General features: G+C 40.8%; 1 protein-coding gene across 1 annotated transcript; it reads left to right on the top strand.

Annotated features, from left to right (window-relative positions):
• Positions 1–4,958: 4,958 nt before the first annotated feature.
• On the top strand, positions 4,959–9,590 carry SRP19 (signal recognition particle 19). Its single transcript, XM_005529996.3, has 5 exons — positions 4,959–5,029; positions 6,127–6,202; positions 7,168–7,239; positions 8,207–8,318; positions 9,265–9,590. Exons 1-5 carry the CDS (start codon positions 4,986–4,988, stop codon positions 9,396–9,398), a joined length of 438 nt encoding a protein of 145 aa, XP_005530053.1. The 5' UTR covers positions 4,959–4,985; the 3' UTR covers positions 9,399–9,590.
• Positions 9,591–14,267: the final 4,677 nt, after the last annotated feature.

Genomic DNA, 14,267 nt, shown 5'->3' with positions numbered 1-14,267 from the left:
AGTGGCTTTAGAACATCCCACACTCCTTAAATAAGCTATTGACGTTTATTGTCCTCTGCCATTGAGATGAACAGAAGTGGTGCTTCTTCTGGTTCATATGAGTATGAGGTAGTGCCTCTTCAGAAAGCACTTATGTAGCAGACAGGATGCTGGATCGTTAAAACTGAAAGGCAGTCTATGGATTTAAAGTCACAGAATAGCTTGAGTAGGAGAGGGACCTTAGAAATGATCCAGTTCTGGGTTGAAACTCTGCCATGGGTAGGGATGCCACTTGATTTGGGAAAATGGTGCATTACAGTCTTATAAAAGTGACCAATTAGTGTGGTTAATTCTGTGTGTTGAAGTTTCATGGTAAGTAAATACCAGCAAAATGAAAACTAAATTAAAGACAGCATCACTTTCTCTCTATGCTGTTGAAAATTCACTGTTGGACAGACCTGCCTGTTACTTCCAACTTGAGTCATAATTCATGAACCATTTTTAACAATGAAAGTTCTGTGTGATTTTTTCCCAGCCCTTGTATTTTACTTAAAAATATCCTTCTGGAATTCTCATTTACAAAAATTGTGAAGAAAGTTCTTCCCATGTTCCCCCCTTACCTTCAGTAGCCATTGAACAAATGAAGATTTCCCTCTACATCCCTGCCATCCCTGCATTCCCTGCATTTCATTTGCAGTCCACTACAGAGCTGTTCCACCAATCCAGCTGTAAATCTGCCCCCTCCTGAAACTTCACTAGTCCTATTATTATATAGGTATTTTTAGCAGGTTTAGACTATGGAGTGTAACCTCAAGTGAGAAGAAACTGAACATGGATGCAAGGTCTGAATAAGTAGGTGTATGTGACACTTCCAGTAAAACACTGTGTCACCTCAAATCATCTCCATTTTCTTTGGTTCCCACTTCCAGTTAGGGCATTTGCATTTACCTCAGGTGAATTGCAGCGATCTGTCACAACCACGTTGAACTGCCATTTCGCATTTGTACAGGGCTCTTGTGGGGTTGTTTTGTTTGGGAATGGGTTTCCTTTGAGGTTGGGGGAAGTTTTCTCTTTGGTTTCTGTTGGGGATTTTTTTTGTTATTTTTCTTCCTCACACACCATTAACAGTAAAAATAGTCTCAATCAGGACACCTGACTTGCTAGTGACAGTGTATATAGAGAGAATTCTCTGCTTTTTAAGGTTTTGTAGTGCAATTCTCATTCTCTGCCCCTTCCTTTCCACTGCAGCGGCCACAGATGGAGTAACTTCAACAACTTATACACAGCTTTCCAAGACCAGTATCCCTGCTACTACTCTCCAAAGGCATTATCTGCAGTTTTGATGTTTTGCTGCAGACGTGTACAAGTCCTATCCTCACCAGCAATTGTACCTTCTCTTCATACTGCTTTAAAATGTTTAAAAGCTGTCAGGTGTTGAGTCCTTCTTTCCATTTCTGAGTCCAGGGCCAGCAGATCCTCAGGAAATGCATGCAGCTACAGCGTGTCTGAGCTGGAATGCTTTGTGACCTACTTCTGTCTCTGAATTCCTCAGGCTGGAAATATGCAGAATTCAACTTTGAAATGTATTTCTTATGGCACTAGAACAAATGCAGTGATTGGATGCTATATACTCAGTGAAGTCATTCTACAGTGATGATGGGGATTAAACTGACACCTCACTGCTTCATTTTAGGCATCCTGGTTTCAAGATATGGTGAATTCTAGCACCTATAAAGGAGATTGGTAAGTAATAAGAAGATCTGCAGGAAAAAACCCCCATGCTTCCTCTGTGTGGTCAGTTATGTTTGCCATGTGATCCAATCTGTAATTCCACAAACTCCATTTCTGACAATTTTTTAATTATTTTTCCATCTGAAAATTATGTGGAAAATAATTTTTGTCTTTGTATTCTTTGTATTTCACAAATTGTGATACAGGCTATGTATTTTTTGCAATACTAAATTTAAATGTTGTTTTACAAGATAAGCCATTAATATGTTGGTATTTAAAAGCTGTGTGAATTTGAAGAAAAAAAAATAACATGCAACTGTCAAATAAAACAACATTAAAATACACAAAACCTTTCTCAGTGCCCTGAATCAGGTGGACTGAGGGCAATCTTAATATGCAATGATGGTACTCACAAACTGCAGCAGTGTTCACTGCCTTTAACATACTCTCAGAGCACTGTTTCTCAAGGTGATGCACCAGAAATTGCTTTACAATCTAACTGAGAAACTAAGACCACTACAGAAATCTAAGGGAATAGTATGAAGTAAATTTTAGTATTTTTTCATTAAGTTTTAGCCTGTTTTTCAATTTTAAAAAAATTAAGCTGTGGCAATGCCAAATCAATTTCTTTGTGCTTCGATTCAAACCCTGCTAGAGCACTGTCCTGCAGAAGGAGATTTATGTTAATACCCTTTTGGTGGGTTCAGACCTCTGTGTCCCAGAAGGAACAGGCCATGCATATTGCTCAAACCTCAAATGGCAGTAAGTGTGGTTTGTAACAAGGTTTAGGATGACCACATTTCATGCACACCCCATGCCTCCACAGAGACTATTATATTGCATATATTGAATATATTGCACCCTGGTCTGTCCATAGTTTACCCTGTGCACACACTGTGCATTAACACTGCTCTCCTCCCCGACAGCCCACATCTATCTTGCTAAAAGCAAGTGACAGCAGTTGGCAGAAGAAGCTTCTGCCCTTGTTGGTTGATGCATTGTTTGGAGCAGTGACAACCTGGACAACAGGACAACTCCCAAGGTAATGGCAGCTCTTGGCACTTTTTAGGTGGTAGGGGTCTCAATAAAAAGTCATTCAATAGAAAGATAAGTGTGTGCAAGTAATGGAGATTTAAAATAAAAACACTGTGCAAAGAAAGAAAAACACAGGAAATCCATTATCAAGCTACTGCTAATGAGAACATTTTGTTGCTAAGCAACAAAATACCTAAGTAATTATTTGTAATGGATTACCTCTTAGAAAGCTACACTTACTTCTGTATCAGTCAGTTTGATGATAATCTGGAGATAACCCTCAAAAAAACTGTCTTTAGCACTGGACAAGTATTGCATCAAAAACTTCATAACTGGTATTCCTAATTTACATAACTTTGTTTTTCAGCTGAGGAGCTTGTTGAGTCATGTTTGTGTGGAGCTGCCAAGTCGCTGAGCTGGTCCCAGACAGCTGCAGTCATGCTTCAAAAAGCTGCCTGCTCCTGCTGATGCCGCACAGTTGTGCTGTTAGTGTTTTCTGCAGTACTTTGTGCAGTGCATTCATCCTGACAGAATGAGAGCAAAGACGGAAAACAACAGAACTGCTTGTCATTTAAAAGCCTGAATAGATGATAACATTTTAATCTGTGCCACCTTGATTATTTCTGAAGCTTCTCTGTAACTCTTAACTCTTTCAAGTTTTAATGAATGGTACTTGTAGTTCTCCCCTGGGGAAACTACTGTGTGCACTGGGTCTTAGCATCCCCTCTTCAATATTTTGTTGCCAGCTGTATGTATTGCTGGAGCAGAAAAATAAAAAAAAAGAAGACACCACCACAGATAAATACTGAATAGATACCTTCAGTTCTTTGTCCTGGTACTTGCTGCTGTATGAAGAGTGTAACAGTGCACAAAACATAACCTGTGAAATTCACAGGGTGACTAAATGGTTGAAGCTGGTAGGGACCTCTGGGTGTCATCTGGTTCAACCACTGCTCCAGCAGGGTGACCAGGAGCTGGTAGTCCAGGATCACTCCCATACAGCTTTTCAGCATCTCCAAGGATGGAGATACTGCCACCTGTCTGGGCAACCTGTGCCAGTGCTCGGTCACTCTCAAAGGGAAAAGGAGTTTCCTGATGTTCAGAGGGAACCTCCCGTGCTTCAGAGTGTGCCCACTGTCTCTGGTGTTGTTACTGCTTACCCCTGGAAAAACCCTGGATCCATCCTCCTTGCACCTTTCCTGCAGGTGTTTGTGTACATTGGTGAGATCCCCTGAGCCTTCTCTTCTCCAGGATGAGCTGCTCCAGTCCCCCTGTGACCTTGGTGACCATTCACTGGACTTTGTCCGTTGTGACTGTGTCTGCCTTGTCCTGGGGAGTCTGGCACTCCTGGTCTGGCTTCCCCAGTGCTGAGGGGCAGGATTACCTCCCCTGCCCTGCTGGCAACACTTCTGCTGGTACAACCCAGACACCACTGGCCTTGCCACAGGGATACATTGCTGTCTTATGTCCGCATCAGGGTCCACCAGGAGGCCCAGGGGCTTTCCTGACAAACTGCTTCCCAGCTGGGCATTCCCAGCCCATGCTGGTGCCTGGGATTGTTCCCTGCTTCGGGACTTGGTTCTTCCCATGCTGAACTGCTTGAGGTTCCCGTCAGCCCCTTTCTCCGGCCTGTCCGGGTCCCTCTGGTCGGCAGCACCGCCTCTGGTATATCAGCGCCCTCACAGCTCGGTGCCACCAGCAAGGGTCACCATCGCTCAGGTGCTGCCTCATCTGCCCCTCATCCATAGCCTTAATGAAAGTGTGACACAGAACTGAACCCACTACTGACCCCGTAGCGCCTTCCTTAAGCTTCAGCCTATTTTTTTCATGTAATCGTACAGGCAGCTGTGGTGTTACCAAATAAACGTTTCCCGTCACTTCTCAGATAGATCTTTGATTCAAACACCGCTAGAGCTCTGTAAGTGAAGGGCACCACACGGGGCTTTGGCGTCCTCCGAACATACTCCGAGGGGTTTGGGCTCCTGTAGCCCATTGTTCGGGTGTGTATCAAGGCGTTTCCGCGCACCCTCAGAGCTAGCACACCCTCCCCTCCGCCATCCCCACCTCCACTCCCTCAGACTGGCGGAAGCCCTCTGCGCGCGCCCCCGGCGCCGACGTACCGCGTTCTCACAGGCTGCGGGGCTTGACAGACAGCCGTACTGACCAATGGACTCTTATATCGGGCCATTGGGGCGGGCCCTCGCTGCCACGGCGGGACGGGGCGGGGCGGTGTTGCTGTCATGGCCGCTGCCGCTGGTGCCGCGTCCCCGGCGGACAAGGAGAGGTACCGTGGGCACGGCTTGTGTGGGCTCGGCTTTTTCGGGGGTTCGTTTGTTTAGGCGTCATTCAGAGCTCTCGAAAAAGAAAACGCGAGCGGAGCAAGGGGTGGTGGTTTAAATCCCTGTGGAGCGAGGGATGATCGTGGTTGAAATGAAATCCGTGTGGGACAAGGGGTGGTGGTGGCACTTGTGCGGCTGGGAAGCCAGTGAGGAGATTGGAATTCCCGGGTAGAACCCAGACCTAGTCGGCTCAAAGACGGCAGTAGCAAAGAGTGGAAAAAAACACTGGACAAGAGAAGGAGAAAACAGTAGGACTTGAGGTGATTTGGGCTGGTCTTTAGAGGCAGCAAGGAACGTGATCCTTGTCATTCTCTTGTCATTCAGCTAATTGGAATCTGCACCATATGTTTTATTAATTTTCCTTATTTTCTTTTGCTCTCATAGATCCTTATTCAAATCAATACGGGCCTTCTTCCACATCTCCTCTGCTAGTTGTTTTTTTTAATTATCTAATTAGTATAATTGAGGTTCTTTCACGCTAATCCTGTGTATGTAGTTGATAGGTGTAAATCTATTGAAAAATCTTAAGCAAGTTTCTAAATGCAGTTTTTCAATAGCTTTGATAATTATCTGGGTTGTTCTGTGTGTGAATTGAAAAATAAATAAATAAAATCACAGAACCTAGCTAATAGTGTAGTAAAACGTTTTCAGGACATGTTAATTCTTTTCATGGAAATACGTGTGTGTCAGGTTTCAAAGTTGTAAGAAATAGGTCAAAAGGTTCTGTTTCAGACTTTTTTTTTTTTTTTCTCTCAGAATGGGTAGTGCTATACCTTGTACACATAATGCCCCGAACAACAGTGTCATGTAATGTCCATGATAACTCTAAGTGGGATTTTACAGCATTTTTACTGTTTTTTTACATATTTACTAAGCAGTCTAGGGAAAATTAATGATTGTTCTAAGCTGCTGTGGGAACTTCTTTGTTGTATCCATAACATTTATTTTATGTTTTACTAGGAAATTACTGCATAAGCAATAAGGAGGTCAAGTACAGGAGTTAAGTTGAAGCTTGTTTAAACTCACTCTTTTTCCTTCTTAGATTCATCTGCATTTATCCAGCTTATTTGAACAACAAGAAGACAATAGCAGAAGGAAGAAGGATACCTATAGACAAGGTAATTTCATTGGTGGTAGGGAAATAGGGCATTTTGTTTCACTGTGTAGCAGTGTGTAGAGTGCTGAAAAATACATCTCTCTGGTCTTTCCATTCTGCAGTGGTGTGGAAGCTACTGTGTATTTGAAGGTAAGCTAGTGGCAGCATGTGAATTTAGTAGGAGAGCCCTGGGCTGAAGTGTTTGCTTTCATGTAAACAGCACCTTGAGCAAGCAGGTGAAGTAATGAGGAACTGAATGCACTCAGTTGCCTGCACAGGTACTTTGCAGAATTTGAAAGCAACACCGAAAAGAGTAGCTAGCTAATGACTGGGTTCTGGTGACTGTATGAGCCCGTACTCTGTGTATGTCACACACAGGCATAGTAGTTATTGCTGCTTTGAATCTGTCCAGAAATAGTTTTGTGTCATCTCACTCATTTGTAATAATTTTAGCAAGCAGTTCTGGGAATGTAAAAGGTTTTCCTTACTGCTTAGGGGTTTTTTTTTGTTGTTTTTTTTTAATCTTTCTTGAGTATGCAAGTTGCCAGTCAAAGGCAACTATGGGAACTGTTCTACCTATGGGAAGAATCTGCTGCCCTGTGGATAGAAATTTTGTGGGTTTTTTCCTCCCTCAGTACTTGTTGTAAGTTTGCTGTTGCTGATTCACAGCTTTTAGTATCTCTGTACATAACAATAACTGTTAATTAATTTCTAAGCAATTCTTTAACTTGCTGTCTTAGTGAATTCTCTCATCTATTTTCTGATGTCTTAGCTCTTTTTTTTCCCTTTATTTATTCCTTTTTTTTTTTATTTCAATGTTTCCTAAACCACAGCAGCACTGACAGATGACTTCTACACTAGATTTGTATATTCTCTTTCCCTATCAGCTTTTCCTAGTTACTGACTGTAGGGTGGGAAACTGGTAACTATTTTTATATAGGCAGATCGTAGCTGAAACTAATTAATTTTAACACATTGTTTCAACAGGCTGTTGAAAATCCCACATCTACAGAAATCCAGGATGTATGTGCAGCAGTAGGATTCAACGTGTTATTAGAGGTAATTAAAAAAACGTCCCCACATACAAAAAAAAAAAAAAATTGTTATGTGTCTCTTCTTTCATTATATCTTTCTTTATAACATGTGGTTCAGAAGTTTTGTTATTAGCTTTGCTTGCTTTATATGATAACTGTCCATAATCATGAAGTAAATGTTGGAAAACTGATGCAAATCAGGAACACCTCAGATGTGTGACTTTTAAAGCTTATAAAACCATTACTTCTGTTTTACCATCCTTCTTAGAAGGCTTTCCTGGATGCTTAAAAGTGTGTCAGAATAAAAACTGTTTTTGCAAGCTGCGACTCTGCAAATTAAGCTTTTAAAAAGGAATGTTTTTAATGGAAGGTAATGACCTTTGCAATGAGTGTTATATAGGAATAGGACTCTGATAATTGAAATCTTCATCATCCTTTGGAGTTAGGTTTCAGCCAGAGAATGTTAGCTTTTTATTGCAGTATATGCTTGCTTTTTAGTTTATTTGTTACTTTTTCCTTAGGGAATGAGTCTGGATGTCTAGAGAGGTAACTTCACAGGTTATTTGCTGAAGTAATTATTAATTCGGAATTAATTATTAATTTAGAATGGTGTTGTTCTTACTAAGAATATAGGTTCTGATCCAGAAGTACCCCAAAACCTGGTCTCAAAAATCACTTTGTTTTTCAGAAGTATCTGAACAGTGCACACTATCTGTACTGAGAAACCTGTGATGTTTCATCAAAAATGAAGGCTGTAATTAGCCAAAAGCAGTGACTGTGACCTATCACTTGCTATCCCTAGGTGTCCAGAAGGGTTTGTAGCAGAGGAGATAAAACAGAAACCTGGGCCTCTGTGGTCCAACCCACTGGGGACATAAAACGGTCCCTGTAACAGCTTGCTTACAAAATTGCTCCGTTGTTTTCAGCAGTGCCTCTGAAACAGTTGTGTCTTCCAATGCACATTATAATACATTTCTCCTTTTGTATGACAGAAAAACAAGATGTATCCCAGAGAGTGGAACAGAGATGTGCAGTACAGAGGTAGAGTAAGAATCCAGCTCAAACAAGATGATGGCAACCCATGTTTGCCTCAGTTTCCGACACGTGAGTAGAGTTGTCTGGGTTTTGGTATTTCACCTACTAATAAACCGGAAAGGCTTGGTTTATTTTATGTTTACAGCCTGTTTAATTAATTTTAACTATTATAAATCCTGCAGTTTAACATTAAATCTTGTTTGTATAAGTCAACAAAATTAAGTTGTGAGCATTGAGTAAAGTTCGTAAAATGCTGTTGCCTTTGATTCTGCTGCTTCTGCGTAAGTGTCACTGGAGAGGTTTGAGGGCAATGTTGTGTGATTGCTGTGTTGAACAAAGCATCTATTTGGTTTCAGCTTACTGCTTTGTTGACATTTAAAACAGTTTAGTGCTTAAATGGCTAAATTCCACCAGTTTTTTAGGATACATACATCATATGGGCATCAGAGTGGATACTAAATTGATGAAACAAAATGCTGAGTTCAAATGAGTTTTCTATTGGCCATTTTCATAAATTAACAATGAAGCGGCTGCCCTTAACTAATAGGAATTATTCATCTTGAATGACAATTTAATCTTTTGCATTTTTTCTGGAGATGAATCCCTGTATAAAAGAGAAACAGTATATATCTTAAGGAAAGAGCGAGAATAGTGCTGGGTGTACAGTAGCATAAGCGTGCTGACAGAGGGAGATGATTTAAAACCACTGTCCTGCTGGAAGGCAGCAATGCCTTTCTGAAAATTCATGTAGCTTTTGCCTGATCATTCTGTCTCCAGTGTTCTGGGCCAGTAGAAGGTAGAGGGAAAGAGTAGCAGGAAGCATGTAGACTCTTTGGAGATTATCAGGTTATGTGGCTTTTCCAGTCTGCTGTGACATTATCAGTCCTCCACTTTTTTCTTTCCCCCAAGAATTTTACACAACCTGCTTTCTGTACTGGGGGAGGAAGCAGATCTCCTAGGCTTTATATCCGTTCTTAACATAGCAGGCATGCATTCGTCTCTCCCTGTATTTTAGGTAAATCAGTGATGCTGTATGCTGCAGAAACCATTCCCAAACTGAAAACAAGAACTCAGAAGATGGGAGGTAGCGATCAAAGCCTTCAGCAAGGAGAGGGAGGCAAGAAAGGTAAAGGGAAGAAAAAGAAATAAATTGATATCTGGAGTTCCTGTTGCTTCACATAGTTGTACTTAAAACAAGTGCAGATGGACACCATACAGCAACTTGGAAATGAAGCAAGAAATGAAGGGGTGAAGCTGAGTAGAACTGCCTGCTTTTCTTGGAATTGAAATGCATGTAACTGCTTTGCATCTTTGTAACAATAAATGTCTTTTCACACATGACCTGCAAGTCTGACTTTAGCACTCACATTAAAAGTGGAAGAACATAAGCCAATAGGGTGGGTGGGAGAATTATTTTTTCCCAAAAGAAATAAACACCTTTTGAAATCTGATTGCCTTAGTAAACCATATATTTATGATAGTGAAGCAACTGTCTTAGGTCTGTGCTATTCTGTATTAGGAAGAAATTCTTCACCATGAGGGTAGTGGAGGCACAGATTGTACAGACAAGCTGTGAATGCCCCATTCCTGGAAGTGTTCAAGCCCAGGCTGGATGGGACTTTGAGCAACCTAACTGTTGTGGTTTCATCCCAGCTGGCAACTATGCACTATCTAGCTCCTCCCTCACTCTCTGGGATGTGCAGAAGGATAATCAGGAAAGAAAAAAGATCGTGGGTGTAGGTAAGAACAGTTTGATAATTTAAAGTAAATAAAATTCAATGATGCAATTGAAAGTGATTATAATAAAATATAATTACATCAAGTTTTTTTTTAAGAAGAGAAAAAAAAAATGAAAACAAGTGATGAACAATACAATTATTCACCACCTGCTGACTGATGCCCAGCCCATGCCCAGCAGTGATCAGCCCCTCCTAGCCAATTTTCCCCCTATTTATATACTGGACATGCTAATCTATAATATGGAATATCCCTTTTGCCAGCTTGGGTTATCTGTCCCAGCTGCTTGCCACATACCTCCTCACTGGTAGGGTGTGGGTCACTGAAAAGTCCTGGGTTTAAGATAAGCACTGCTCAGGAACAAGCAGAACACCTGTATGTTACCAGCATTATTCTCAACACTGAATCCAAAATACAGCATTAACAGCTGCTGGGAAGAAAATTGACTGGATTGCAACTGGAATCAGGACAGGAGGCACCCCTTATTCCATATAATTTCTATAATGCCAAGTCTCACTTCCCAAAACCCCGTAACTTTCCTTTTTTTTGGTACATGTATACACACAGACAACATTCCTTTAAATTATGGATCATCCCTATGGAAGTCCATTGAGTTCATGAGTTCATTGAGTCACTGAGTGCATGACCCTGGGTTCCATCTGTCAGAACCAGTTTTTAGAAAGGAAAAAAGGTTGGGCTGTTGCATGTGGAAAGCAGCTCTAAATCCATCGTTGCTGTGCTCATGGTTCCATCGAAGTTCAGTCTGCATTAATGTGTGATCGAAAGGGAGTTGGGGTCAGAGCCCCAAATCCAGCACAGCACAGACAAGCACCATGAAGTGGCCAATGTGGTGATGGGCACAGGGCCATCATAGAGTGATAATTCACACTATTACACAGTAATTAATTTTATGCAAGTCCCTGAGCAAAAGCAATCCCAGGATGGGTTTACCTTTGTCTGTGGTAGGGATAACTCAGACTCTTTTCCCCAGCATGTTTTTAATGTTCATTGCAGGAACTTTATCTCATTGTGCAATGAGCAAGAGTTGGCACTGGGTCACACCAGGCCAATGGGTGATCCCTAGGTGTTGACTGACTAGGTGGCCTTTGCTAAATGTGCACCCCAGGGTGTGAAGGTCCCACAACCCACTGCTGTCAGTGTGGTCTTTTACCATCCATTGCATCATTTGATCTTTCCAGAGGCTGATGCATGACAGGGAATGTGATATTCCCACTCAGTGCCATGCTCTTTGGCCCAAGTGTGTATGAGGTTGCTTTGGAAATGAATCCCATTGTCTGACTCAATTATTTTATTGGTATACTGTGCCTCCATAAGAGCTGCTTTTCAAGACCTACGACAGTGGTGTGGTACAAAGGGTGTTTCCAGCCATCCAATGGTTGATCCCCCCCACTGTGAGCACATGGCTCTTGTTTTGGTAGATTTGGGGGATTGATACACTCGAGCTGCCTGGTCCCCTCATATTGACATCTTACCCATCATCCTTCATAACAGAAAGGCTTTAACTGCTTAGCTTAATCACACTGCCTGTTTCACATCCATGGAAAACCTCTGTGATAGTGTCCATGCTCAAGTCCACCCCTCAAATACAGCATCAGTTTTTAGCTAACACATGGACCCTGCCCATGTTGCCCATGATTCATTCCAGAGTGATGTTGGATTCTGCAGAAAAGGACTGTCTGTGTGCACACACACATCCCTCCTTCTCTCTTTTCACTATTAGGGTTAATTCTTGTCTTTCAATGTGAGCAGGATGCAGATTCTCTAAAACAGAAATGTTTAGGAGAGTAAGTCTTGTGTTCTAAGGCTGTAATTGACCATGGACATAATACAAATGCCTTCAGTGTTTGTTTTTTTTTCTGCTGATGTAAGAGTTTATTTAAACTATCTTTAGAGTGTCTGGCCTAAATTTTGAGAAGTTAGTTAAATGGTATCCCTGTGAGCTGTCAAAATCCCATGAGGTACAAAATGTGGAAACAGATGCTACATGAAAAGGGTTTTTGCAGCAGAAAACAACTGGACATGGTTAGAGGTTATTAAGGCACATCCACTCTAGGGAAGTGCTACAGTCAGTTTCAACATAAGGAAAAATACCAGAAGTGGAAGATACACCTGTGATATAAAGACCATAATTGCCCACAGATTATTAGGCTTAAATTATTCCTGGATTTTGCTGAGTGATGAGTAATTTTTCTGTAACTTTATTTAAAGTGAGAGCTCTGTGAAAATTGATTGGTATGAGGTAACTCATCTTCATGATGTGAACTAAAGGAGGATGACTCCAGCCAAATTATGATCATGTTATGGTTAACTTTTGTAAATCAGAGCTGTAGACTGCAGACAGCTGAAAAATGTGGAAGTTAAGTCTTGTGGGATATAATTTATTGTGGTCTAAAATTAAATACATTCAGAAATGTCTGAGCTGTGTGTATAGGAAAGAATCTTAGTGGCATTGCTTATCAAACTTTCCTGATCTAAGAACCCAAAATAATAGCTATTTTAAAGTCTAGGGATCTTGCAAGGAAAAACAAGAAAACTTCTGAAAAAGGTAATATTGAGCTCAAATACATAAAATGTAAATAAGTCAAACTAACAAAGAAAGCTTTGTGGGTATTTTGGGTAAAATTTACCTTATTATTTTTAAAGCCCTGCTAAGAAATCAGAAGACAACTACCATTAGGAAGTTGAAAACTGACTTCTCTAACTCCTATCTTCTTATCCTCCCATCATTAAATGGGACTGTTTTGCTTTTTATGATTTCTAGCTTTAGACTAATTATATTATATGAGCAATATTTGTTCCTAAACGAGGCAGCACAAAGTTAAACAGAGCTACCCTTTTCCTGGAAAAGTTTATAAACTAGACTTTCATTTCTGTATTTTAATAAACTGGGTTCCTTGGAGGATTAAAAACAAGCAGCTCTAGACCATCTCAGTTCTTCCTCAGTTAAGAGATATGCCTCATTTCTGGAAACAGGCAAAATCTTACAGACCATTGTGGGACTGGGAGAATATATATATTAAAATATATATAAATATAAAATACAGAAATATTGAAACTTTTAGTCTGAATGCTGTGAATAAATTTAATTATTATTTTATTTTTGAGGGGGAAACTGGGTGATAATGAATGTCCTTTTTATTCCACCTGCCTTGCATCTACAGTTTTCTGTGAAGTTTTACTTATGCAGCATTATTGCTAGAAAGACACTCTGGTCTGAGATTTCCTGTAGGTGGCAACAGTAACAAAGGAAGGCATGCATCCATAAGTGGGAATTTAGCATCCAGGATAGGAGGAATATGGATAATAAACTAGTGTTCCAGACTAGTTCTCTAAAAGTACATGTCTGTTATTTCCCTATACAGTTTTCTAGGTACCTAGGAAAAAATGAAACATTTGAAATAGACATATGAGCTCAAAATCCTTATAACAATCCTTACAACAATTTCTGTGTCAGGAATGGAAGTTAATATTGATATTGAGCATCAGGGAGGTGTGGTGATGCAGGCAATCAATAACAGAATTACTAAAAGTGAGAATTCAGCACTGCTGTGAGATAGGTGGTTTATTCTTTCAGATGTATAGCATGTAGCTGCTATAGCAGAAGCACAACCATAATAACTCAATTCTTAATGTAAACACAGGGAGCTTTAAAAGGTAATTCTTTTGTGTTTTAACTTGGGAAGTGACAATAATATGTAACTATATGTAGTTGTCAGACTTCAGCCATGAAGTAACTTTGCAAAAAAAAGCTGGTCTTCAAAAAACTTGGTTGTGTGTACATCCTGTTCCTTTTATGTGTTTAAGAGAAACTTTTAGCTAGAACTCCCTTTTGTGGCACATATACCTGTGGGATATTTGTAAGTGCTCTATTTGGGAGCATGAGAGATGGTGGTTCCTTTGATTCCTTCTCTGGAGCTACACATGCATTGGAATGGGATGGGATATACTATTTCAGTTGGAAGCGACCTAAAATGATCATCCAAACCAACTGCCTGACCACTTCAGGGCTGACCAACACAAGTACACTACTAAGGGTATTGTCCCAATGCCTCGACATTGACAGGCTTGGGGCATTGACCACTCTCTCTAGGAAACCTTTTCCAAGGTCTGAGCACCCTCCTGGTAGAGAAATTCTTCCCAGTGTCAAGTCAGAACTTCCCCTGGCACAGCTTTGAACTATTCCCACATATTCTGTCAGTGGACACCAGTTATTTAGCTTCTTCCTGTTATAGACTGGTCTTTGTGGGGTTATTTTCTCTC

Source organism: Pseudopodoces humilis, chromosome 4 (assembly GCF_049639895.1).
Source record: "Pseudopodoces humilis isolate 2021_Gansu_Grassland_sample_001 chromosome 4, ASM4963989v1, whole genome shotgun sequence".
NCBI classification, from domain to species: Eukaryota; Metazoa; Chordata; class Aves; order Passeriformes; family Paridae; genus Pseudopodoces; species Pseudopodoces humilis.
Note: the sequence above shows the minus strand (reverse complement) of the source record. Positions and strands in the feature narration are given on the sequence as shown.